General features: G+C 34.3%; 1 protein-coding gene across 2 annotated transcripts in view; it reads right to left on the bottom strand.

The window, feature by feature from the left end:
* Positions 1-23684, bottom strand: part of ERBB4 (erb-b2 receptor tyrosine kinase 4) — a 1317642-nt gene that overhangs the window by 582999 nt on the left and 710959 nt on the right. For both annotated transcript variants that reach the window (XM_055398441.2, XM_055398442.2), the window contains exon 3: positions 13955-14141. In XM_055398441.2, coding sequence (XP_055254416.1) covers positions 13955-14141 — 187 coding nt within the window. The remainder of the gene's footprint in view (positions 1-13954; positions 14142-23684) is intronic.

Below are 23684 nucleotides of genomic sequence, written 5' to 3'. Positions count from 1 at the left end.
GTAGCAACCAGAGTTGGTTCTTACTTATAAAAACAGATATGCATAGATATTTATCAATTTTCAACTTCGTATGCCCTTTTTATCTTACTGATTTTATTGTATCTTGTTCACAGGACTTTTTCAACTTTACAAAGTAGCTGATATAGTCATTTACTATTTTAATTAGAAATATTTTCAAAAACCATTTTGGGGGCCATAACTTTATATTTATATACATAAGAGAAATTTAAAAACAGTACTTTTGAACATTTAATCCCTGTTAGTTGAACAATTATATATGTTTCATTGTCTCTTTAAAATTCTAAGATTTTTGTGATTCAGAAGGAAACTAATTCAGTCTTCTCTGGTACTGAATAACTTACTAAGTCATATTTTAATAGATTAAATGTAAATGAACTGAAAAGATACACTAAATCTCTCTCTGATTTAAATTTAAATCAGACATCAAAACTTACATGGTATGGCTCAACAAATTCTATTCAGTTTTAAAGAGTTTTTAATATTTCATATTTAATAATAACCAAATGTAATATAAGAAGTCACTGTCACAGTAATACATATTAAATACATAAAATAGTTGGATAGCCACTTAAATTATGCAGATAATCTTCAATGAAAAGGAGTTGATAACTTATTTTGAGACCTCTGATGTATTTATTTTACACAAATGATAGTTAGATTTTCTTAATTTTTAAGAGGCACTTGAGCCAAGACACTAATTCTTGATCCACCCCTTTCCCTGAGCACCACAGGGCTGCATTTGAAGCATGATACAATTTTAATTGCAAAGATTTATCATTATGACATGTAATTTCTAACTACACGAAATGACAATGTAATGCATAGGTGTGAAATTCAGCCACACATTGACTATGCAAAAAGTGATAGCAATGACATAGGCTGCTGCTTTGCTCCATTTCATTTTTCTAAAAGACATATCTATAGATAGACCATGTACTAACTACTTTATTATCTCTACCATCTTTTCCTTGCAAAACATACTAAATAATATTGTTTGAATGACCCTATAAAGCACATATCAAATTTCATAGTATTTGGTAGATAGTTGGTGAATTTGGATTACAACTGAGTCAGACATGAACTCTAGAACTGATTTTGTTTAATTTTCTTCCCTTTGGTAAATGAGAATTCAAACCCAAGCATATATAGATTAATATATATATTTTAAAAATCTTTATAAAAACCTAGAGGGGTGGGAAGGGGTGAGAAGTGGGAGGGAGGTTAAAAAGGGAGGGAACACATGAATAGTCGACGGCTGACTCATGGTGATGTATAGCAGATGCCAACACAATATTATAAAGCAATTTTCCTTTAAGTAAAAATAAATGGAAAAAAACCAGAATAACAAAATATCTTCAAAATTGTTCCTCCCTCTCTCTAGAACCTTGACTAAAATCATTTTTTAAATAATACAGTAAAAAGAACACTAGACTAAGGCAAGGATCAAAAAACTAATCGTGACCAAATGTACAACTTTTGCAGCTAAATCAAAACAAAATAAAACACACACCAAATAGACTTATTTAATCTGTGTTTTTTTTGTTAATTCTAGTGTTAATTTTTAAAAGGTCATGAGGTAAGTTCCCAATTAGAGCACTTATTTAATTCTGTTAATATACTCTATCAGTTTAGTTTCTAATATCTGTCAGAATAAAATAAAATAGCCTGTAAAATTATTTTTCAATATCATAAGAAACAATTCAATTCACCTATGCAATCTTCATCTTTTTTAGAATAATTTAACTTCTTTAGTAAAGTATCTACATTAACTAAAGCTTCATTAAGATATAAAAAAGAAAGACTGAATTGAGGAATATGACCTCCTCATATGAGTAATTTCACAGATTCTCAATTCATTCACACATTGCAGAAGATGATAAAAGTTCAGGGTCATGTGACCTCCTTCCTTCTCAGAAGCTCTGTAGCATGATGATAAAGGAAAATCTGGAATTATAATAACTGGCTTCAAATCTGAACCTCATAGATTAAGCCTTTACGTCTTACTGCTTAATTTGAAAACTGCAGTTTTTTCATCTTCAAAATGGAAATAATCACAGTAACCTACTAATTGGCGTTATTATAAGGATGAAGAGAGACAAAGTTTATAAACCAGTAACTTACACACAGCAATACATATTATTTATGAATGTTATTATAATTTTTAATAATAGTAGTAGTATATATATATCCTGGGCTCTGTTATGCAATATAGATATTTTGTTTCCTAGATTTATTATGCTAAAATGAGCAGCAACAAAGATAAAAAGACTAAAATAATTTTAGTAAAAATTTTTTTTACAGTTATAAAAAAGAGTTTAAAGCTTTACAGTTTTAAAGCTAGCAAAATTCATAATAGTAAGTACTTGATGAGACATCAACAAATGTTTAATTCTACATAATACAGAACCACCTCACCAAATATTAAAGCAGAGTGTTTAGATAATTTGGAAACTATTAAAACTGAAATCATGCTTTACTTTGTCAATAGTTATCAGAATAAACTCATTAAATGTCATTGAAATATCTAATTAAAATTTGAAGTTCCTTTATTTCATAGTAGATTGAAAATAAAAAATGCTCTTTTGAATACCAGCTTTTCCCCACATTACTGATACCAAAAATCAAACCTCTAATTTGCATCACAGCGCAAATGAAATTGAGTGAATTGAATAGTCCTCAAAGGAAGAAAAAGGTTATGGATTATCATTTTTTCTTCATTTATTCCCTGCAGGTATTCCTTAAAGTTGTTTTGGTTATTATGATTTAATACCTAACACAATTTGACTTAGCTTACAATAGAATTACAGCTAGAAAGTATAAAATATATTTTACAGAAGGGTCATAAACTATTAAGGGTGGGAGGAGGGTAACATACTATGAGATCTAGAATAACAGATAAAAGCATTGTACTGAACTTCCAGGTAGACTGGTAAAAAAGATACAAGTGAAAACATTCTTTTTTTTTCTCTCTTATATCCTATAATAACCTTATATATATTACCAAAAGAGGAAAGTTTAAGGGAAAATCCTAGAAAAATGTTTTGTTTTGTTTTTTTACCTTTGAAATGATTTTCTTCTCTTTTGCTGGTAGAGTGAGTTACCAGCTCAATTCAGGAAAAAACCCAACAATTCAAATTTCCTGGTTAGTATTGTTTATTACATCAAAAGGTGTTGAGCCATGCAAGTTCACATTTCTCTATCCTTTGAGAGATATAGATAAATGGTAAATACCATTGATATTTTTATGAAATACTGGCTATTTCTATTGCAACTTGTTTCAGATGCCTCCACAGCAAACAGTTTAACAATTACAAGAGCAGCAATATTGCTATTATTCATGAAAATAATGTTTGTTGTATCTCTATTTTGTTTACATATGATTAGTTTATCATTTTATTCTGTGGAACAAAATGCATACATATTTCATATTTAATATTGTTAAGACTTGATTTTCCATACCATCTTTTACATTTATACTGGGATTTTACTTTTTCTTTTATTTTTTTTTTCAGTGTGGCCTGCAAATAGTGATCAAAAATATTTTTTGTACAATTGATGATGACTTAGATTTGGTGAAATATGGTAGTTACCTATTTGACAAAACATCCTATAGGAGAGTTTCTTTTGTTACTAATTTTCTATTAAATAAATATGTAATGAAAAACTTTCAACATAAACTGGACAATCCTAAAGATAGGTTATTGTCTGTGCCAGAAATAATTCTCATCAGACTTTTCAATACAGTTTCTCTACTATAAAAATCATTATAATCTCCTAGTCCTTAGCTTTTTCAATTAAGTTATTTAAGACAGAGACTTAGGGACCTACTTATAACTAAGTTTAGTCTCCCCTGTGAGGGGCAGAGTAAAAATTTCATTTTTAAAAAGTCAAATTTCTGACAAACAGAAATCCTAAGTCCTAATACCTAGCAGCTTAAAGCATATTAAGAAACAAAGCATGGCATCCAGAACTCAGCTTGCTCAAATATAATATGGTCAGGTGCTAAATCATAAATGAGAGCTTTTATGTTTTACAATATGATCACATAAGTCAAACATGCTTTCAATGACTATAAAAGTAGACTGTTTCTATTATTCTTACCAAAAGCATTGTTCCTCTCAAATATTATAATAATGAGTAATATTTATTTCAGGAACTGCACTTAATGCCATATATGTGTGTATGAGCTCAGTCGTGTCTGATTCTTTGGATCCCATGGGCTGTTGCCTGCCAGGCTCCTCTGTCCATGGAATTCTCCAGGCAAGGATACTGAAGTGGGTTGCCATCTCCTATTCCAGGGAATTCTCCCAACCCAGGGATCAAATGAGTGTGTCTTGCTTCTTCTGCATTGGCAGGTGGATTTTTTGCCTCTATGCCACCTGGGAAGCCCACTTAATGCTATACGTAAATTATAATTCAACTTTCACAACTGTCTTTCAAACTACATGCTCATTACACTCGTTTGAAAAGGAAATTAAGGCTTAAAACATTGACTAACTTGCATCTTAAAAAGGATTTGAATGGAGGGCATCCGGATTTAGAGCCTGTGCTCTAATTCTTTCTCCATGCTTGTAAATTTCACTGCCTCCTGCTTTGGGTTCAAAAAATACGTTGTCCTTATAAGACTTTACTGCCTGATTGCCACTAACCACATGTGGCTATTTAAATTTAAATAAATTATATTAGATACAATTGAAAATCAATTTCCTTCATCGCACTAGCCACCTTTCAGTTTCTCAGGTGCCACATTTGGCTACTGACCACTCAATTTATGGAGCAGAGACTGAATGTTTCTATCATCACAGGAAGTTCTATCGGACAGTTCTGCTTTAGAAGGTAAAACAGATTAAAATGGGAGCACTTGATCCCACAGATGCTTGACCAAAAATTAATATATAAATAACTGGGGAAAATACATTCCCAATGCTTTCACATTGCAGTTGGTGGGTAAATATTTGTCAGAACTATAATATTTACTGAGAGAAGACAGGGATGTAGAGATAATTTGGATGAGCTCATATCTCAGCACAATGTCTTGAATATACAAGTGGAAGAAAACAAAGCTAATAAATATTTGAACTGACATCACTTTCCAAATGAATCCTGAACTTTTACTGGTAAAATGGGGTCTATTAATAAACATCTGAATCATGGTTAAGAGAATAGTAACTTTTATTTTTAAAAAGCTGCAGTCAAATAGCAATAGCTATAAAATTAGTTAATAAATAAAATATGTATCATCATGATGATACCTATTAATTAATAATGATACTTTTAAATTAAACCCAGTGTTTAAAAGACTGTCATTTTATGTCTTTGAATTTTATTGTGAACTCACCAACATTTCCCATTCATACATTCATGATGTATTCAAGTATTATGTAACAATTAAAATCAAGAAGGTCTTACTAAAATACAAACTTAATGTCTTCTGTTTAAAGTTTGAATTTTTCATGTTTATAGCCATTTTAATATCTTGCTGACTGTGGCCTCACCTGGAGAAATTGTCCTATTTCTTAGGAATGGCATGATATGAAGAAATGAAAAACAAATCTAGCTTCTAGAATAAGGTGCCCTTATTACCCACAAACCAGTCAATCCTAAATGAGATCAAACCATTCAATCCTAAAGGAGATCAATCCTGAATATTCATTAGAAGAACTGATGCTAAAGTTCCAATACTTTGGCCACCTGATGCAAAGAGCTGACTCATTAGAAAAGACCCTGATGCTGAGAAAGTTTGAAGACAGAAGAAAGGGATGACAGAGGACAAGATGGTTGGATGGCAACACCGACTCAATGGACATGAATGTGAGCAAGCTCTGGGAGATGGTGAAGGACATAAAGTCTAGTATGCTACAGTTCATGGGGTCGCAAAGAGTCAGACACAACTGAGTGACTGAACAACAATTAACTACAAAACTTCAACTTCATTTCCTTAGATGTAAAATGACAAAGAAACTTTCCAGGTCAGCATAAACGAGCTGTTTGTGAAACAAAGAAAGGGAAACTTGAAAGCATTTTGTAAAGTTTAAAACTCCATGACAATGTGGGATATTAAAATTATCATGCCTTTGGTAAACATGGAAAGGCAACAACATGGAGCCTCGTTTCTTACCTCTTACCGAGAGTCTTAGCACCTGCCAAGAATGGGGCTGCCTCCTCTAACTGAACTTGTCAAAGATCTCACATAGTCTTTATTCTTCTTAAATACAGTTTCAGGTTCTCCCCAAATATTACTCACATTGATTCATGAGTTCCAATTTGATTCCAGCAAATGAGAATGTGCCATAATCTAATGATTCTGGCCCCAACTTGTTTGGTGACTGGGAATGATGCAGAGAATTTACCAGCTCTTTTCAGTCAAGTATCTGCAGGCCTGGGCTTCCCAGGCAGCTCAATGGTAAAGAATTCGCCTGCCAATGCAGGAGACACAGGTTGGATCCCTGAGTCAGGAAGATCCCCTGGAGGAGGGCATGATAAACCACTCCAGTGTTCTTGCCTGGGAAATCCCATGGACAGAGAAGCCTGGCGGGTTATAGTCACAAAAAGTTGGACACAACTTAGTGACTAAAAACAATAGCAACAATTTGCAGGCCCAGCAAAGCAAATGCGAAGAAGAGGAGGTAGATATTCTGATATTCTTACTTCTTTCCTCAGAGTCAAATCATGGACTTATGGTGATAACAAATCAATTTCTCTCACTGCATTTCAGACCCTGAGGAGCAAAGAATTTCCTCCATTTTCTAAATGTCATAAGCAAACAAGCATGCTTTCTTAATAAGTGGGCTTTAATATGGGAGTTTGTTGACCTTACATAGTTTCTTAGAATATATATACTAAGAACATACGGATCTTGGTATATGTCAGTGACAAGAAAGAATAATGACAGGTTTAAAGTCTCAAGTAGGGAATTTTCCTGAAAGAGTCCCAAACTAAATTTCCTCAGTTTTTCCTAAGGATTCTATAGAGATAGAAAATAATGCAGTTCATAGAATGGGATTTTCAGGAACCCTGAATGGGAGATAAACCAAGGGTATTGCTTCTTATGGCCTGAGTAGATTATCTTAGTACTTGTGACAGAAAACATGATGGCTAGTGAAGAAAAATAAAAAAGAAAACGGCCTTATTCCCTGGAGATTCCCCTTCTCCTGTTTCATTTTTCCAGTAATGATCTCTCTTCTGATCAGTAATACAGCAGAAGAAATTCCCTTTTTACCTTCATATGGTTCCATAAATTCACTTCTCAGTTTTCTAAAGTTGAGTCCTAGAAATTTGCTGAACTGGTCACTCTATCTGATCCCATAATTATAACATTTCATTTTAACTATGCTTCTGTCTTACTTATACACATAAATATATTGCTGTAGCTTTCATTTTTCTAGTTAATGCACACTGTTTGACATGACAAGCAAACAATCTTCTTTAGAAAACATTGACTAGAGTATCAATTTTAGAAATTGTGGACCTGATCTAAAAATTGACACCTTCATAAGAATGTGCCGCTCTTCGCTGATTCCATCTCACTCACAGGATTTTCACTGTAGGTTAGTTTTGATCAGATCATTTTCCAAGTAATTTACCTTAAGCTAGGAGTATTCTTGGGATCATTTTGTTCCTGTAGATATCACAATATGCTGAGTGCTGCTTCTTATGTAAATATTGGTAGTACTTTTGTCAAACATCGTATTTAACAGCAATCCCTGAAATAGGCTGGTTGAACCCACTCAAACATTACTAAGACCTTTCACAGAGCTGCTGAAGAATGCTTAGTGACTCTACTGTCAGTAAAAGAACTTAGGATGAATATGTCTCTTGTCTAGGTCAAGACAAATGTCAGGGCCAATGAAGAGTGAAACATGATGATGGGAATTTGAAATGAAGGGCTAGGACAACAGGTGCTTGGCACGAGACTCTGAAAGACAGGAAAGAAGAGCTGTGAAGTACCCAAGGCTGCAATCAGACTGAAAGTAGACGAAGAAAAGCCTCAGGCTTCTCACCGCCAGAGAAAGAGATCTTATACTTAAAATAGTTTCAAAGTAGAATCAGGAAGAGATACTGAAATTTGGAGCATCCTTTTGTATAAACAAATCACTTTTCAAAGCCGCAGTGAAGCAATAGGCATCTATCTGAATATGCAGAAACAGGTACAATTGTTTTGTCAGTGGGTTGACACAAAGGAAAGCTAAAAACAAAACAATACAGAGAATGAGCACTGAGGTTTCTAAGTACTCTCTACATGGAAGGTGCTGTGGTTGACAAGTTCCCTGCTTTATTTCACTAATGCCTATAACTAGCACTGTGAGGTAGAATTTTCCTCGGGTTTAAAGATGAAGATTCTGAGTCTCAGTGAGACACGCTAAGTGATGATATGACATTTAAACTGATTTTTCTGATTCCACATCTATGCTTTCTGACATACACTGAGTCAATTACAGGTGGCTTGTCCATTTCAAAATCATTTATTTGAGAATTACTGAATAATGCCAAAGTGGGTTAGGACATTTAAACGTTAAAAGGTGCTGCAATTCTTTGGTGTACTATTTTAATTAGTAGCCATTACATACTCGAAGGCAGACATACAAATGTACTTCTCATACATTTCATCAATTCAGATGCTGTATTTCCTAGACTAAGCATTTTATTTTATTTTTAGTCTAGGAGAACTCAGTAAATTTAATACATCCTTTACATTTATTATTGTGGGCTCCTCAAAATAACTTAAGCATTTTACTTTTTTATTTCATCCACATTTCAAATAATTAAGATGACTCAGTACACAGTTAACCAATTAAAATAGCCATATATATTACAGGTGTTAACATATGAATCTATAAGCCTAAGCTGAGCGCAGAAGAATTGACACCTTTGAACTCTGGTGTTCGAGAAGACTCTTAAGAGTCCCTTGGACTGCAAAAAGATCCAACCAGTCCATCCTAAAGGAAATCAGTCCTGGATATTCATTGGAAGGATAGATACTGAAGCTGAAACTCCAATACTTTGGCCACCTGATGTGAAGAACTGACTCATTTGAAAAGACCCTGATGCTAGGAAAGATTGAAGGTGAGAGGAGAAGGGAACGACAGAGGATGAGATAGTTGGATGGCATCACCAACTAATGAACATGAGTCTGAGTAAACTCTGGAAGTTGGTGATGGACAGGGAGGCCTGGCGTGTTGCAGTCCATAGGGTCGCAAACAGTAGGACACGACTGAGCAACTGAACTGAACTGATAAGTCTAAAAATATGTAGCCTATTTGGCTAACACTTGGAAAATAGAAATTTTATTTTTGTATCATCCCAAATTTCACCTACTCAAAACATATATTCTCTAATTCATAAAGTGAAAATTTAAATATTCAATTTGAAATTTGGTGTAAAAAAACAAATTCATATATTAAATTTGTACCTATATTATCATCTTTATAAAAAAGGGTATAGATACTAGAACAGATGTAAGTACCCATATATATTTCTCAAAGATTCCTTCATATCTACAATATAAAATATAGATTAAGTTGTATCATATTGTCCACCATTACTAACAGATGAGGTAATTTTATACATTATAAAAGAGCAAAATAAGAGTGGTTTTTATGTCCCATATAATAAAACAACCTTTATATTTGCCCAGACAGGTCACTAAATAAGTAGGAGCTCATCAACTTAAGGTTTTAAGCATGTTAAACATTAATTTCAATTTCAAGTATGAATGTTTGTTTAAGAAGGAGCTGATAGAATCATCTGAACATCATCACTGAGAATGATTAAGAACCACAGCCACATGCAAGTGACCTTAACTGAGGAAGTAATAAAACATTCTCCCTGTCTCTGCCCTCTAACGCAGCGATGTCATTCCCAGTGACCTGGAGGTGAATACATGTCTGATGGGAAACACTGATGGCAATACGTGCTCTCTCTTGACCAGAAAAGGATGATCAGTGTAACAGGGCACGGAGAGCTTGCCAAGACAAAGTTCCTTACTCCATTTTGGATTCTGTGTCATATGCTTAGTCTAGGGGCCTGACCCTTCGCACTTCCCCACCTCATTCATAATGGACCAGGGAAATGTGAGTGGCAGGAGTAAGACAAGTCTTTCTGCTTCGCCAGAAAATATGTTTAAGTATGGTTCTTGTTTTTGGTCACAACCAAAACAAAAGTAGCTAAGTGAAATCTGTAGTTATGTTTATCATCCAAGGAATAGCTTCTGATGAGCATCAAGCTAAATTAATAAAAATGCATAAGGTGAGGAGTTAATTTATATTTGTGTAAGAGGAGCCTGGTGGGCTGCAGTCCATGGGGTCGCTAAGAGTCAGACATGACTGAGCGACTTCACTTTCACTTTTCACTTTCACGCATTGGAGAAGGAAATGGCAACCCACTCCAGTGTTCTTGCCTGGAGAATCCCAGGGACGGGGGAGCCTGGTGGGCTTCCGTCTATGGGGTTGCACAGAGTCGGACACGACTGAAGTGACCTAGCAGCAGCAGCAGCAAGTGGTATCCAACTATTAACCTTTATATATGACAGTCCTCATGTTAACCAAAGATCCCTTTTACACAGAGTTTGCAGGAGCATATGTACAATTATAAAGACATAACATTCTAAATATTATTCTAAAATCAACACAGCAAAAAAGATTTCAGGAGAAACACAAAAAATGAATATATCAAAAAACTTTGAAATCTCAATCTCAAAATTATTTGCTATAGTAATAGTACTTGTTATTTATTTTGTTGAAAGTGCTCAAAATCTTACTTAAAAGGAAAATTCACGATAAATTATTATTGTCCTTGTAATGGTTTACCATTATATAAAATTGATATTAGACAAAATGGTAATATGGAAGAAAGTTTATTCCCAGCATCTTGCTCGTCTCTGCGCTCTTTTATACAAACGTTTCCATCCAAGGCTTTCTTTGTGGCTCAGCTGGTAAACAATCTGCTGCAATGTGGGAGACATGGGTTCAATCCCTGGGTTGGGAATATACCCTGGAGAAGGAAAAGGCTACCCACTCCAGTATTCTGGCTTGGAGAATTCCATGGACTGTATAGTCCATGGGGTTGCAAAGAGTCAGACACGACTGAAAGAGTTTCACTTCCATCCAGGTTCCTAATGTATTCTTTTCACTCCTATATCAACTGAGAGTATATTTCTTGTCATTCAATCATAAACATATCTGTACTTTTCCTTCTCTTCTCTCCAGGAGATAATAAATGAATGAAAAGTATTTGGATCAAGTAAGGGTGAAGAGGTTAACTAGATATTTTGCTACCATTTCTTAGTATCTTTAATTAATTAGAACATTGTTTCTGAAACTTTAATAGTTATCAGAAATATTGGAGGGGTCCTTAATATACATATTAGTGGGCCCCAGCCCCAGAATTCACCTTCCATTAGGTCTCAGGTGAAGCCCAAGAATCTGAATTTATAGAACAAGTACCGAGGTGATGCTGATACTGCAGGCCCCGTAAGAACTGGGTTAAAAGTTTAATTCACTACTGCAGTTAGGCAATGAGGTCTGGGACTACTTAGCAGGTTTTCTATTTCCCTTCACATTATGTGAACCCTAAGTCTAAAATTAGGACTAGACCCAGTAGTTCCACCCTTAATATAACATTATATATCCTTTTTTTTTTTTTGTATAACATATCAACAACAAAAGAAAGCTCTTTCCAAAACACAAAAACAATCTCACCTAAAGTGAACTGCAATGTTTGCTTGCTACTTTGATCAAGACTAAACTCTAAGATATTACTGTAGAGCAAATTTTATCTCAGTTCCTTTCTGATGAAGAGTAAAATAGATACAAGTCTCCTGTCCTTCCTCGTATATTCTTATACAGAAACACAGTGGTACTTACTGTAAAACTTCTGATTTTCAAAATAAGAGTAACACTATTGATCTTATTACCCAAAATATGATCAATGATTCTAGACTGTCTCATGGAATAATGTTGGCATGTAGTCATCATTCATATAAAATATATATATATTAAAATATGGAAATTTTCCAAAATATCTAAATTTTTCACCATTTATTTTACTGCACTTTTCATTAATTCATATTCAAATAAGAAATTAATAATAACTGCTGAATAAATATTTATCTTTTCTAAACATTCAAATAATTATTTTACTCATTTATTAATTTTCCATCTTTACTGCTACACAGGAAAATATCATAAGGCTTTCTGAAATTTAGGGAATAATATTTTTAAGATAATAATGCTATATTTTTATATTAAACTAGTCAATCATAAGAAAAACAACTGTCACTATCACAAGACATGGTGGAAGCTCACTAACAAAAAAGATATACTCAAATGTCGCATAATTGTGACTAAATAATTCCTTTTTTATATTTTAATAGTATTGAGGTTAAATGTAGAAATGAATACTCTTTAAAGACTAATTTTCTTTGTGAGAATATTCTTCAAATGCCATATGTTGTGGAATAATAACATAATCATATGTTATAAAATTTTGAAAATAAATTTATTCAATTTTTTCTTTAATATAATCAGAGGAAAAGCAAGAATAAAACACAATGCTTTTTTGGCAAGTTTTAATTGGATCATGTTATTTTTGGATTCCTAATTTCAATCGTTCAATTTTTCTCTATTTCCAAAATTCTTCCTCCTATCATTACTTCCATGCAAATAGCAATTTAGTCAAATACCCTGCTCTTCAGCAGGAAAGTATTTTTGAACAAAAAAAAAAAAGGTAAAAATGTTGATGAAGGATACAAATTCTGAGCAATTTGCATTTACCATTATGTCATGAAGTCTATAGCAATCATGTCCAAAATAAATAGCATAATCATCACTCCTTTCTTCATCCAAGATATTCCAATTTTAGTTCACGTGTGGATAACTATGAAGCTACTTCTAACTTAAAATTATATACTTTATGTCCTCTGTAAATATAGAAACATATAATTTTAATAACCTGACAATGTTAATCTTATTTGTTTCTTAATATTTTAAGGCAATACTTCTAAAATATTTCAAATTCAAGTATCAAGAAACATGGCCACTATGTGGACTCAAAGACAAACAAAAAATATATTAATTTTTCATTATATTAATTCAGGTTAAATTAATAGTTCAAACTCCTTTCTCCCACTCTGATGTAATTACTAATTAGCACATTTTTGGTTGCAGGCACATATGGTAAAATTCATGATTAGAATTCTTGTACCAATAGCCTCCACCATAGCCTTTATGAACTCTGAACTACATGAACTGAAAAGGCATCAATGGAATTGCAAAAGCCAGCTTATAACACAGAGTCCTGCACAGAATTATTTGTAGCAAGATGATAATTTTAGGCTGTTAGCAATTACCTAATTCCAATCTTGGGGGGAAAAAAACACTGATGATCAAAGCTTTCTGAGGAGGAGTTACTTATGGCACATAGTGAGCTGCTCAATAAGAGAAATCAAAACTGTATTAATACATTAGATATGTTTTCCAAAAATAAGAGATTGTAGGAAAAGCTAGATTAATGGAACCAGATATAATGGTTTGTGTATTTACTGAGCTTAAACGAAAGTGAGAGTTAGGATGTTATTGGAGAGATTTGATGATATGGTCCACTGTTCACCTGAGACTACTGAACAGAGCATTCTTAAACCTGCTTCATATCTGTTTTCAGTCACTGAGCATTTCCTTAGAGTATACTTCTGTTCAGATGAGATATAGTCATATGCTGTCCTTCAGATTTCACTTACAATATCTGTACATAAAACTAGGGCAGTGGCAATGTAGGGCATCATTTCTCACAAAATGAATAAGTAGTATTAATATGTATTTCAATGCTTTATAAAGTTCCTCAATGTAATACATGCTGCAGAAACCAGGTACACATTTGTGTGTCTATCACATTATATTGATAATACAAGTATATTTGCTATTTTGTATATTTTCCTTACCAGTCAAGTTCTTCAGTCCAAGTTCTTGAAGTCCAAAGTTTCCATCTTTTCTGTAGTTTAAAAATATTGCCAAGGCATATCGATCCTCATAAAGCTTTGTCCCACGGATAATGCGTAAGTTCTCCAGAGGCAGATAGCGAAACTGATTAAGAGCCACCAACACGTAGCCTGTGACTTCTCGTATAGACTGAAAAGACACAAATGATGGCCTGTGTCAAACAATTTAAAACTGTCAGTATGTTTATGTAGTCATTTAGACAAAAATGAGTTATTTAAATCTAATTTTCAGCTTTTAATTGAATATATTAATTCCCATACCATATTATAAATAATTGCCTTGACACACAAGGTCACAAAGTTAGAATCTCATTTGAAGAGTAGGTTGTATTTTATTTTTAAGTCAGGAATGTGCTTACAGTTAAAATAATGAATTTTATTGTATGAAGCACCCTTCATGTCTGAGATCTGTATATAATTAAAAGAATAAAGATCTCATTCTCTGACAGACCAAAATTAGATAAGAACACATAACTATCAATCTTTATGTTTAAAAAATAAACTGATAAGCTTATCACAAAATAAAGTTGCATTAATCTGTATACTGTGGGACAGATTTCAAACTGCTATATTATTGTTTAATTTTATAGAAAACAACAATTGCCTTATATCAGTATATCTCTGGCTATATATATCTATATATATAATTCATATTGTGTGTATATGCATTAGATATACACAATTTGCATTAGATACTGATTATGGTTTCTAATTTAATTATTAACACAATTTTTATTTTGACTGTATGCTATTTAAATGTAGTTGTCTATAACTTAATTATTTGAAGGTTTGTGAGATATTTTAAAGCAAAAAAATATCATTAAAAGACTTTAGGCTTCACCTAAAGCTATAGTTTTTGATAAAATGCATATAAATGAAAGTCATGTCCAACTCTGCAACCCCATGGACTATACAGTCCATGGAATTCTCCAGGCCAGAATACTGGAGAAGGTAGCTGCTCCCTTCTCCAGATCTTCCCAACCCAGGGGTTAAACCCAGGTCTCACACATTGCAGGCAGATTCTTTACCAGCTGAGCCACAAGGGAAGCCCCAAACACATATGAGAACAGTAATAAATATAGGTCTTAAATTAAAAATATATATATATATATATTCAAAAGTGTGAACAAATTTGATATTATTTAATGCCAATTTCAGACTATTTTTAGATGTCTTTATGTCATATGTCCCATGCTCAGTCTTTGGTCCTGTGTTTTTCTCTGTCTACTCTTACCCCCTTGTCTTACCCAATTTTAAGGTTGATGATCTCCAAACTATTGTTACCTCCAAACTCCTAAACTCCAGATTCATATCCAACTGCCTACTCTGCATCTTCACTTGGATGCCTCACAGACTTCTCAGATACACATATACAAAACTTAACGTCTGTCTACCTTCCCCATCCTACCAATAGCCTTTGTCACCTTCAGTTCAGTTCAGTTCAGTCGCTCAGTCATGTCTGACTCTGCGACCCCATGAATCGCAGGATGCCAGGCCTCCCTGTCCATCACCGACTCCTGGAGTTCACTCAAACTCATGTCTATCGAGTCGGTGATGCCATCCTGCCATCTCATTCTCTGTCGTCCCCTTCTCCTCCTGCCCCCAATCCCTCCCAGCATCAGGATCTTTTCCAATGAGTCAACTCTTCGCATGAGGTGGCCAAAGTAGTGGAGCTTCAGCTTTAGCATCAGTCCCTCCAATGAACACCCAGGATTGATCTCCTTTAGAATGGACTGGTTGGATCTCCTTGTAGTCCAAGGGACTCTCAACGGTCTTCTCCAGCACCACAGTTCAAAAGCATCAATTCTTCAGTGATCAGCTTTCTTCACAGTCCAACTCTCACATCCATACATGACCATAGGAAAAACCATAGCCTTGACTGGACGGACCTTTGTTGGCAAAGTAATGTCTCTGTTTTTTAATATGCTATCTAGGTTGGTCATAACTTTCCTTCCAAGGAGTAAGCGTCTTTTAATTTCATGGCTGCAATCAGCATTCAGGCCAAAGTCTTGGGGGCACTCTTGAATTTCCATTCACACACCAAAAGCCATTCATCCGATGTGTTCTATCTTTAAAAGGATTAAGGATCCAAGCATGTATGACATCTACTGGTATCCTCTGAGCCACCATCATCCTTTATCAAGATCACTATAATAGTTTCTGCTCTTGGTGCCTTCTGGTGTATTCTCAGTTAAGCCTAGCCCTGATCTTTTAAAAACATAAATCGAGTCATGACACTTCTTAAAACTGAAATGTCTCCCAAGTCACTCAGAGTAATAAAATTCTGTAAATAATGAGTCAAAACCTATATCTGTGTTGTCCAGTAGAGAAACCACTAGTCACAGATGTCCACTGAACAACTGAAATATGGTTAGTATGAAATGAGATATGCTGTCAGTGTAAAACATATTATGAATTTCAAAGATTACATGTTGAAATGAAAACATTTCAGATAAATTGATTTATATTAGCTGCATTATTAAAGCTGAATTTACCTGTTTCTTTGTACCTTTATATTGTGGCTCCATGGAAATTAAAAATTACATTTTTATGGCTCTCATTGCATTAATGGACAACTCTGTACTATATGATCTGATCATCATTCTTTTTCTGACTTCTCTTCTTAACTCTAACACCTTGCTCACTCTTTCCAGTTTTGTTGGTCTCTTTGTTATTTCAGTATGCTGAGCATGGTCCTACCTCAAGGTGATCAGTGCAATTCTAAGAGCCTGAGTTTCTCTCTTTTTTGATATCGTCTTTGCCAATTTTCTCACTGCCATCAGGTTTCTGCTCAAGTTTCACCTTCTCAGTTGAGATCACCTCTGATTGACCTATTTAATATGGAGACCCTCCCACTTTTACCCACTTTCATTTTTATTGTTTCTACAATACTTTTCACTCCCTAACATACTGTATACTTTATATATTTACCACATTTAATATTTATAGTCTTTCTCACCTTTTCCCAGAATATAAGAACTACAATTGCAACCATTTAATTTGCTCACTCCGGTGTCCCATGTAGCAAGATCAGTACTGTTACTCAGTAAGAGAACAAATGTTTGTTAAACACTGTCTCTTCACTGGCCATACCTTCACCACTAGGTAATCTGAGGAGTCCAGAGGATACCTATCTGTAGCCTGCAATCCTCTCTTCTAGATAGATCATGCTGCAAACCTCTGCGAACCCAGAATTTCATTCCTCAAAAGGTCACTCCTCACCAAATATTTATTTAGGGTCAGGGACATCTTCTTTCTCAGTTGTGTTCTGTCCACCAGACAACAGACTGTGCCATCAATGTGAATACACCAAGGAAGGATGGGGTGGGCCGGGGCAGATCTTTAAGGGGGAGTGTATAGATCCTGGATGTGTGGGCCAGAGTGTCCATTCACTTCCGTGCAAGGCCTCTCAGAATATGGATAGACCTAGGTGATATAAGGGCTGCAAGCTGAAGGCCATCTCTCTCTACACTGCCATAATACTGAAGAGTCCAAAAATTCTAACATTTCACTTGGCTTTCCAGGTTGTTATAAAGATATTTCTGTCAAAATGGGAGATATAACTCATTTTATTGAATAATAATTGCTTGATTTATAAGTAAATAATAAGCCACACAATATGTAAGTCTCCATTTATATTCTTACTCCGGCCCAAAGGATTAACACACTACTACTGATCACCATGACAAGTATACTGCTAACAGAGCGAAGGTGGTGACTAAGTGGCAAGAGACACATGAAGCTACTCATGTCTGGCATCAAATCAGGAACTCTAAGCCACAATAGGAATTCCTGAGACGCTGAGCATTTTGGATTGAAGAGATGAATGGGAAAGAGGGGTTAAAGATCAGCAGTGGCATGCATTGTTTGCATGCTACAGTGTGCTTTAAAACTATACCTGCCTGACATAGTATAGCTGTAGAGCCCTATGAGTTCTCCTCCAACCACTGTTAAAAATGATTGAGCTAATATTTGTTTGCATTCTTAAAAGAGAGATCACAAACACTTTTTAACATCATTTGGTCCAAAAGTAAAATTATTTAAATCATTATAAAAACAATTTATTTTTAGCTTGTACTAATTATCAAGTACTCTGGGTTACAATGATGATGGCACTATGATAAAAGTTGGAGTATAGGGTATAATCAATATTATTAAAATAATAAATAATATTAAAATGTGTTATAATATCCATCATTCTTCCTAACAAACTCAGGATAAACTCTAACTTCACCTAGGAAGTGGATCTTTTTTAATAAAAACTGTAAAAATCTATTGGCTTATCATAAGATAGAAGTTCACAGGGACAGAATTATTAGAGAAAACACAGGTGAAGCACACAGGCAAAAGAAGAGTTTTATGAGCAAAGACACAATGTCAGCAGAAATTCTGCAGTGTTTATTAGAGGGATGAACTCTTTGTAGCTATTAACTGAAAAAGATGTACCACTTGGCATTGGTTTTTTGGACACACATTAGCAGAGGCTACAAATAACCTACAAATAATGAAGGCTCTAGTATAAAAAGTGTTATGAGCAAAGAACAAGAGTGAACATAAAAATATCAACTAATCATAGAAGAGGGTGATCCAAATGCCTTTAGCCACATGAGAAAGTAAGCTATAACTAAGAACATCTTTGTATTCACATATTATTGTATGTATGCATGTGTATATCTTTGAATTAACTACATTGTAAAATGTATGTACTTCTCATCTCAGAGAGTACATTAAATTATTCTTAGAAACATTTTTATTATCTTCATAAAAATTCAGGTTAAAAACAATAGTTACTCCTTTGACCAGATCCTGGGACTGGAGGAATTTACTGATTTAATTGAGATTTTTGTGTCTAAAATGAATCCCTTTCATTATCCATGCTGCTTATTTATTACAGTCTGGTCTTGCAAAATAATACATGTAACTTAAACATTAGCTTAACAAATAATTATTCTTCTATGGGAATACTGGGGTATCATGGTATTTTCATGTTGAGAAACCATATATTCAAACCATTTTGAACAAAACCACCCATGAGTAGGTGATATCTAATTTATTCATGACAAATTTTCTGATAATAATGATGGTAGAGATCCTATTCACTTCATCCCAAACATCCCTTCTCCCACCCCAGCTAATTATGTAAATATTAGGAGAAGAAAGATTATAGAAAATCCCTCAGTCCAAAATTTATCGCTCTAGCCTTTTATATCTGGAGGGTCTCATGAAACCAAGTAATTTTTTAAAGAATTATAGGAGATGAATATAAAATGTTATATTTAAAAGCCACAAATATGGCTTGAATTTGTCCTAGCTTCTTTTTGTTTGTTTTGTTTCTGTTTGTTTTCTGGAATTTATAGTCACATTCTTGTAGGTACTCTTAATACCCTGTCATGAACAAATATCTTGAAACATCTCAGTAGGAAACTCCACTGCTGATGACATGAGCTACAAGGCATATTGATTGCAAATAAAATTACAAGAGACTTAGTAATGGCAAGGTTGCTTAATGCTGAGAAAGAGCCAGTAACATAGTTTTGAGTTAATATTGGCAGGTCATTAGGCAATGTAGGTGAAAAGTCAAGAGATATCTAAGTGCCAATTAAGCTCACAATGTCTGATAAGGTCAAATAATCATGTTAGTTATCCATTGTTCCTCTCCTTTCAGCCACTAGAAAGAGTGTGAGCAGCATGGGCCTTTTACTTTCTAAAAACCATTTAAATAATAAAGATTATTTTGAAACATACGGACTTATCTAACAACTTCCCCAGTATATATATATATATAAAGAGAGAGACAGAGAAAGAGAGAGAGAGTTAAACATATGGTAAGAAATGTGAGCTCAACTGCCAGGCAAAGCTGGGGTGTGCCCCCCAGCGTTGTGGCTTTGACCAAGTAAATAGCAAATACCTCTCTTATAAAGGTGTTATAAAGAATAGAAGACATAAGGGAAATGTCTGTAAGAGTTCAACAAATGCTAACTATTATAAATAATGTTATCTTTATTAATAGCTAAGGCAGATGAACTATCTGTGGACAATCAGAGCTTTAGACAAATTAAGAACTATTGCTTCTAATTTCTTTGTCATGTGGCCTTTGGTATGTTTATATCTTACTTCTTCAACTTCTGATTTATTCCTAAATTACAGAATTGGTTCCTTATATTGTTTCTGTGTATGTTATGGCCATTAGTACAGACCCTGGCACTGAAAAGATGGCTGTTGAATTAAAAAGTAGAATGCAATTCTTAAGGTCTTTTTAGATATTGTTTTTCACTGAAAATGATTCTATGAAATTTCTGATAATTAAAAAAAAACATTATTTTAACAACACAATCACGACTGTGTCCAAGAACCACAATTATACACAGAAATCATTAGAATGCGTCAGAAAAGAGAAAACTCAGTCTCTGGTTCTAATTCAGTTATGTTTAGTCCTAGGAAACTGCCTATTTTGTCAACTGAAGACTAAATGCCTACCAATATTCACCCACAGATATCCCTCTCCTTGTGGTGTAAGCTGCTGCTGACTAAAACTGATTTTCATTGTCAGTGTATGCTTCCACAGAGACTTTGTTCAAGTGAATACTACTGACAATCATTAAACCCCTAAATGCTTCAAAACACATCTAATCCAAGGAACAATTTTATATCCATGCCATTTGATGATTGAAAGAAAAAGAAATGGAAAAATGAAAGAAATTTGACCAACTTCTCATACCATATTAGCAGTAAACCTAGGGGGGGAAATGCATGGTTTGTTCTGAAGGACATAAATTTATAACCATTTTTTCTTACATAATACTTTAACAAAAAAAAATGTGAAAACTGCAGTTATACACTTTCCAGGATTTGGTTGCCATTCAATGAAAAATTAGAAGAGATTGTGCTGATTAACTGGGCTTTCCATTTACCTTCAGATGAGTCCAGAAAAATTAATCTTCATTGTTTCTAAATCTCTACTGCATTTCACAATTCTTATAACCACTGTTCCTTTTTTATTTGAAACAATTCCCTTATTCTTTAATTATAGTTGATTTTCTCTAATTTGGTACTTAGTGAGAATAGTGAATAGTTCCTTAAATATTCCTTCATTTACCTTAAAATTCAGGTGATTGCAGTACCTCACAATTTCTGAATATTTAATCAGGGTTTAGGGACAATTTTGCACACATTAAAAATAATAATACATTCTTGGCTAAAATGCATAAAATGTTGTTTTCTAGATTTTTTTTCCTACTTAAATTTCCTACATACCAAATCCTTGTTATTTTTCTTTAATATAAGCATCTTTGAAAATACACCTATTTTTGTAGCAAGTCAAAATAGTTCTGAATTCTTAATTTCTACTCTAGTGTCTCTAATGTACTCACACCCAATTAGATATCATACACAAGTATTCCGAACTGACATTTTAATATTCTTTTATAATTATTTAAAATTTATAAAACTGTTGAGATTTATTGTTTCTGGACCAAGGTGTGGACTGGGAAAATCCTGAGTTTGCTCCCTTTTGTGGACCCACTGAAACTACAACTATATACACAACAATTTCTCTCAAAACCACCTGAAGGCTAGCAGAACAGGTCTTCTACAACTAAGGATATAGAGAAAAGGACACATTGAGATAGGTAGGTCGGTCAGAAATGTGGTCTGGTCAGAACTCTCACTCTTAGCATGGCCATGCGTGCATGTGTGCATGCTAACTCGCCTCAGTTGTGTCTGACTCTGTGCGAGCCTATGGACAGCAGCCCACCAGGCTCCTCCATCCACAGGATTCTCCAGGCAAGAATACTGGAGTTGGCTGCCATTTCCTTTTCCAGTGGCCATGCATAAGTAGTGGTATATCACAACCATGAAGGTTGCCCCTGAGAAGCAAAGGATTTGATCTCCACATAAAGCTTTCTAGCCTGGGCTTGCACTGGGAAGATAAAACTCCATAACACTGACTAAAAATCAGCAGAGCTTACATCTGGAAAAGCAGGAGGACGATGGGGAACCAAGATTCAACTCTTGAAGGGATTGCACATGAACATCATAGCAAACTAAAACCAAAATCCTACACTACATACACAAAACATAAATTTTTTAAAAATGCAAATATACCACTAAAGAAAATCATCAAACTGCAAGGGAATAGGATAAGAGAAGGATAAAGGAACAGAGAAGAAGTATAAAATCAATCAGAAAACAACCAAATGGCAAAAAGTATACCTATCAAAAATTATGTTAAATATAAATAGACTAAATTCCCCCAGGCATAAGACATAAGGTGGCTGAATGCAGGGAAAAAAAGAAAAAAGACTAACCAACAATTCCATCCCCACAAAGGAAGTGCTCATATATGAGCAGCTTATACAAAACTCATTTCAGATCTAAATATATATACATACAGAGTAAAAGTGAAAACATAGACAAAAGATATCTCATGCAAAGGGAATCAGAAAGCTAGCATAACAATTTTTATATTAGACAAAATACAATTTAAAACAAAGACTCTAACAAGAGACAAAGAAGGACATTACATAATGATAAGGGTTCACTCTAACAACAAGTGTAACACTTGTAAATATTTATACACCCAACACAGAACCTAAATAAAGCAAATATAAAGACATGAATAGAGATTTTATAGTATTTATAATAAAATAATATAGTAGGGCTGACCTACATCAATGGATAGATTATCCAGACCAAAAAACAATAAGGGAACATTGGACTTAATTGACACACTATATCATAAAAAGTTAGATATATAGAGAACATTCCACCCTAAAATAGCAGAAAAAAACATTACTTTCAATTGAACAAGAAACCTTCTCCAGCACAGATCACATGTCAGGCAACTAAGCAATCCACTTTAAATATAAGATTGAAATCATATTGCCGGGAGCCAGCGAGGGAAATCCTACCCGTGGCAAAGGTCAACTGGGGAAGAGGCCTGATGGGCAAAGGCTAATCAGGACTCGAGGAACCCCCTGGACTTACCCGAGCATCTACCCCAAAGAAAACTGGAGTCTGACTGCCTTACTATCTTACGCCTCTTATCAAGTCCTCTAATACTTACGGGGGCTTCCCCCCAACCACCTTTCTCTGAAAACATTAATTCAGAGCTGTAGTTAAAAAGTTCTCCTCGGCTTAATAGGAGTGTTCCAATCCAAGCCCCTCTGATAGCTTTCTAACTTGCATGACAAGTTTGTCCGGGCTCTTACAACTATGAGTGTGACTGTTTATAGCCTCCCAGCCATGCAAGGACAAAAAGCCTAATATTCTAAAATACAGGAATCTGTTGAAGAAGTTAAATCATTAGAATAGTACTAAAAATGATTTCATTGTTGAATCAATGCTTGCTGCAAAGTTTCCTCTATCTATTGTATCCTTGGAAATATATTAATCACATATAGAGAATATAAGTAGTAACCTTTGATTTAACCACATCAGATCTTAAGTTAATGAATTCCTTTCTTGTAGCTCACTACACCTGTGCCTTATAGGAATGTAACTTTGTCATGTGTCTAGCACCTGACTTTAGGAAAATCATCTTAAAAGAATATAAGACTTTTTCTAGCTAACTAACCTTTGTTAGGAGAGAGGGCCATAAACTATTAGCAGGCCACCTGGCCAGAAGATGATGTAAACCACCCCAAACTTTTGTATATCATGAGATACACAAAAA

The sequence above is a fragment of the Moschus berezovskii genome, chromosome 2, assembly GCF_049115385.1.
Source record: "Moschus berezovskii isolate FMDL1 chromosome 2, NW_MosBer_1.0, whole genome shotgun sequence".
Lineage (NCBI taxonomy): Eukaryota > Metazoa > Chordata > Mammalia > Artiodactyla > Moschidae > Moschus > Moschus berezovskii.
Note: the sequence above shows the minus strand (reverse complement) of the source record. Positions and strands in the feature narration are given on the sequence as shown.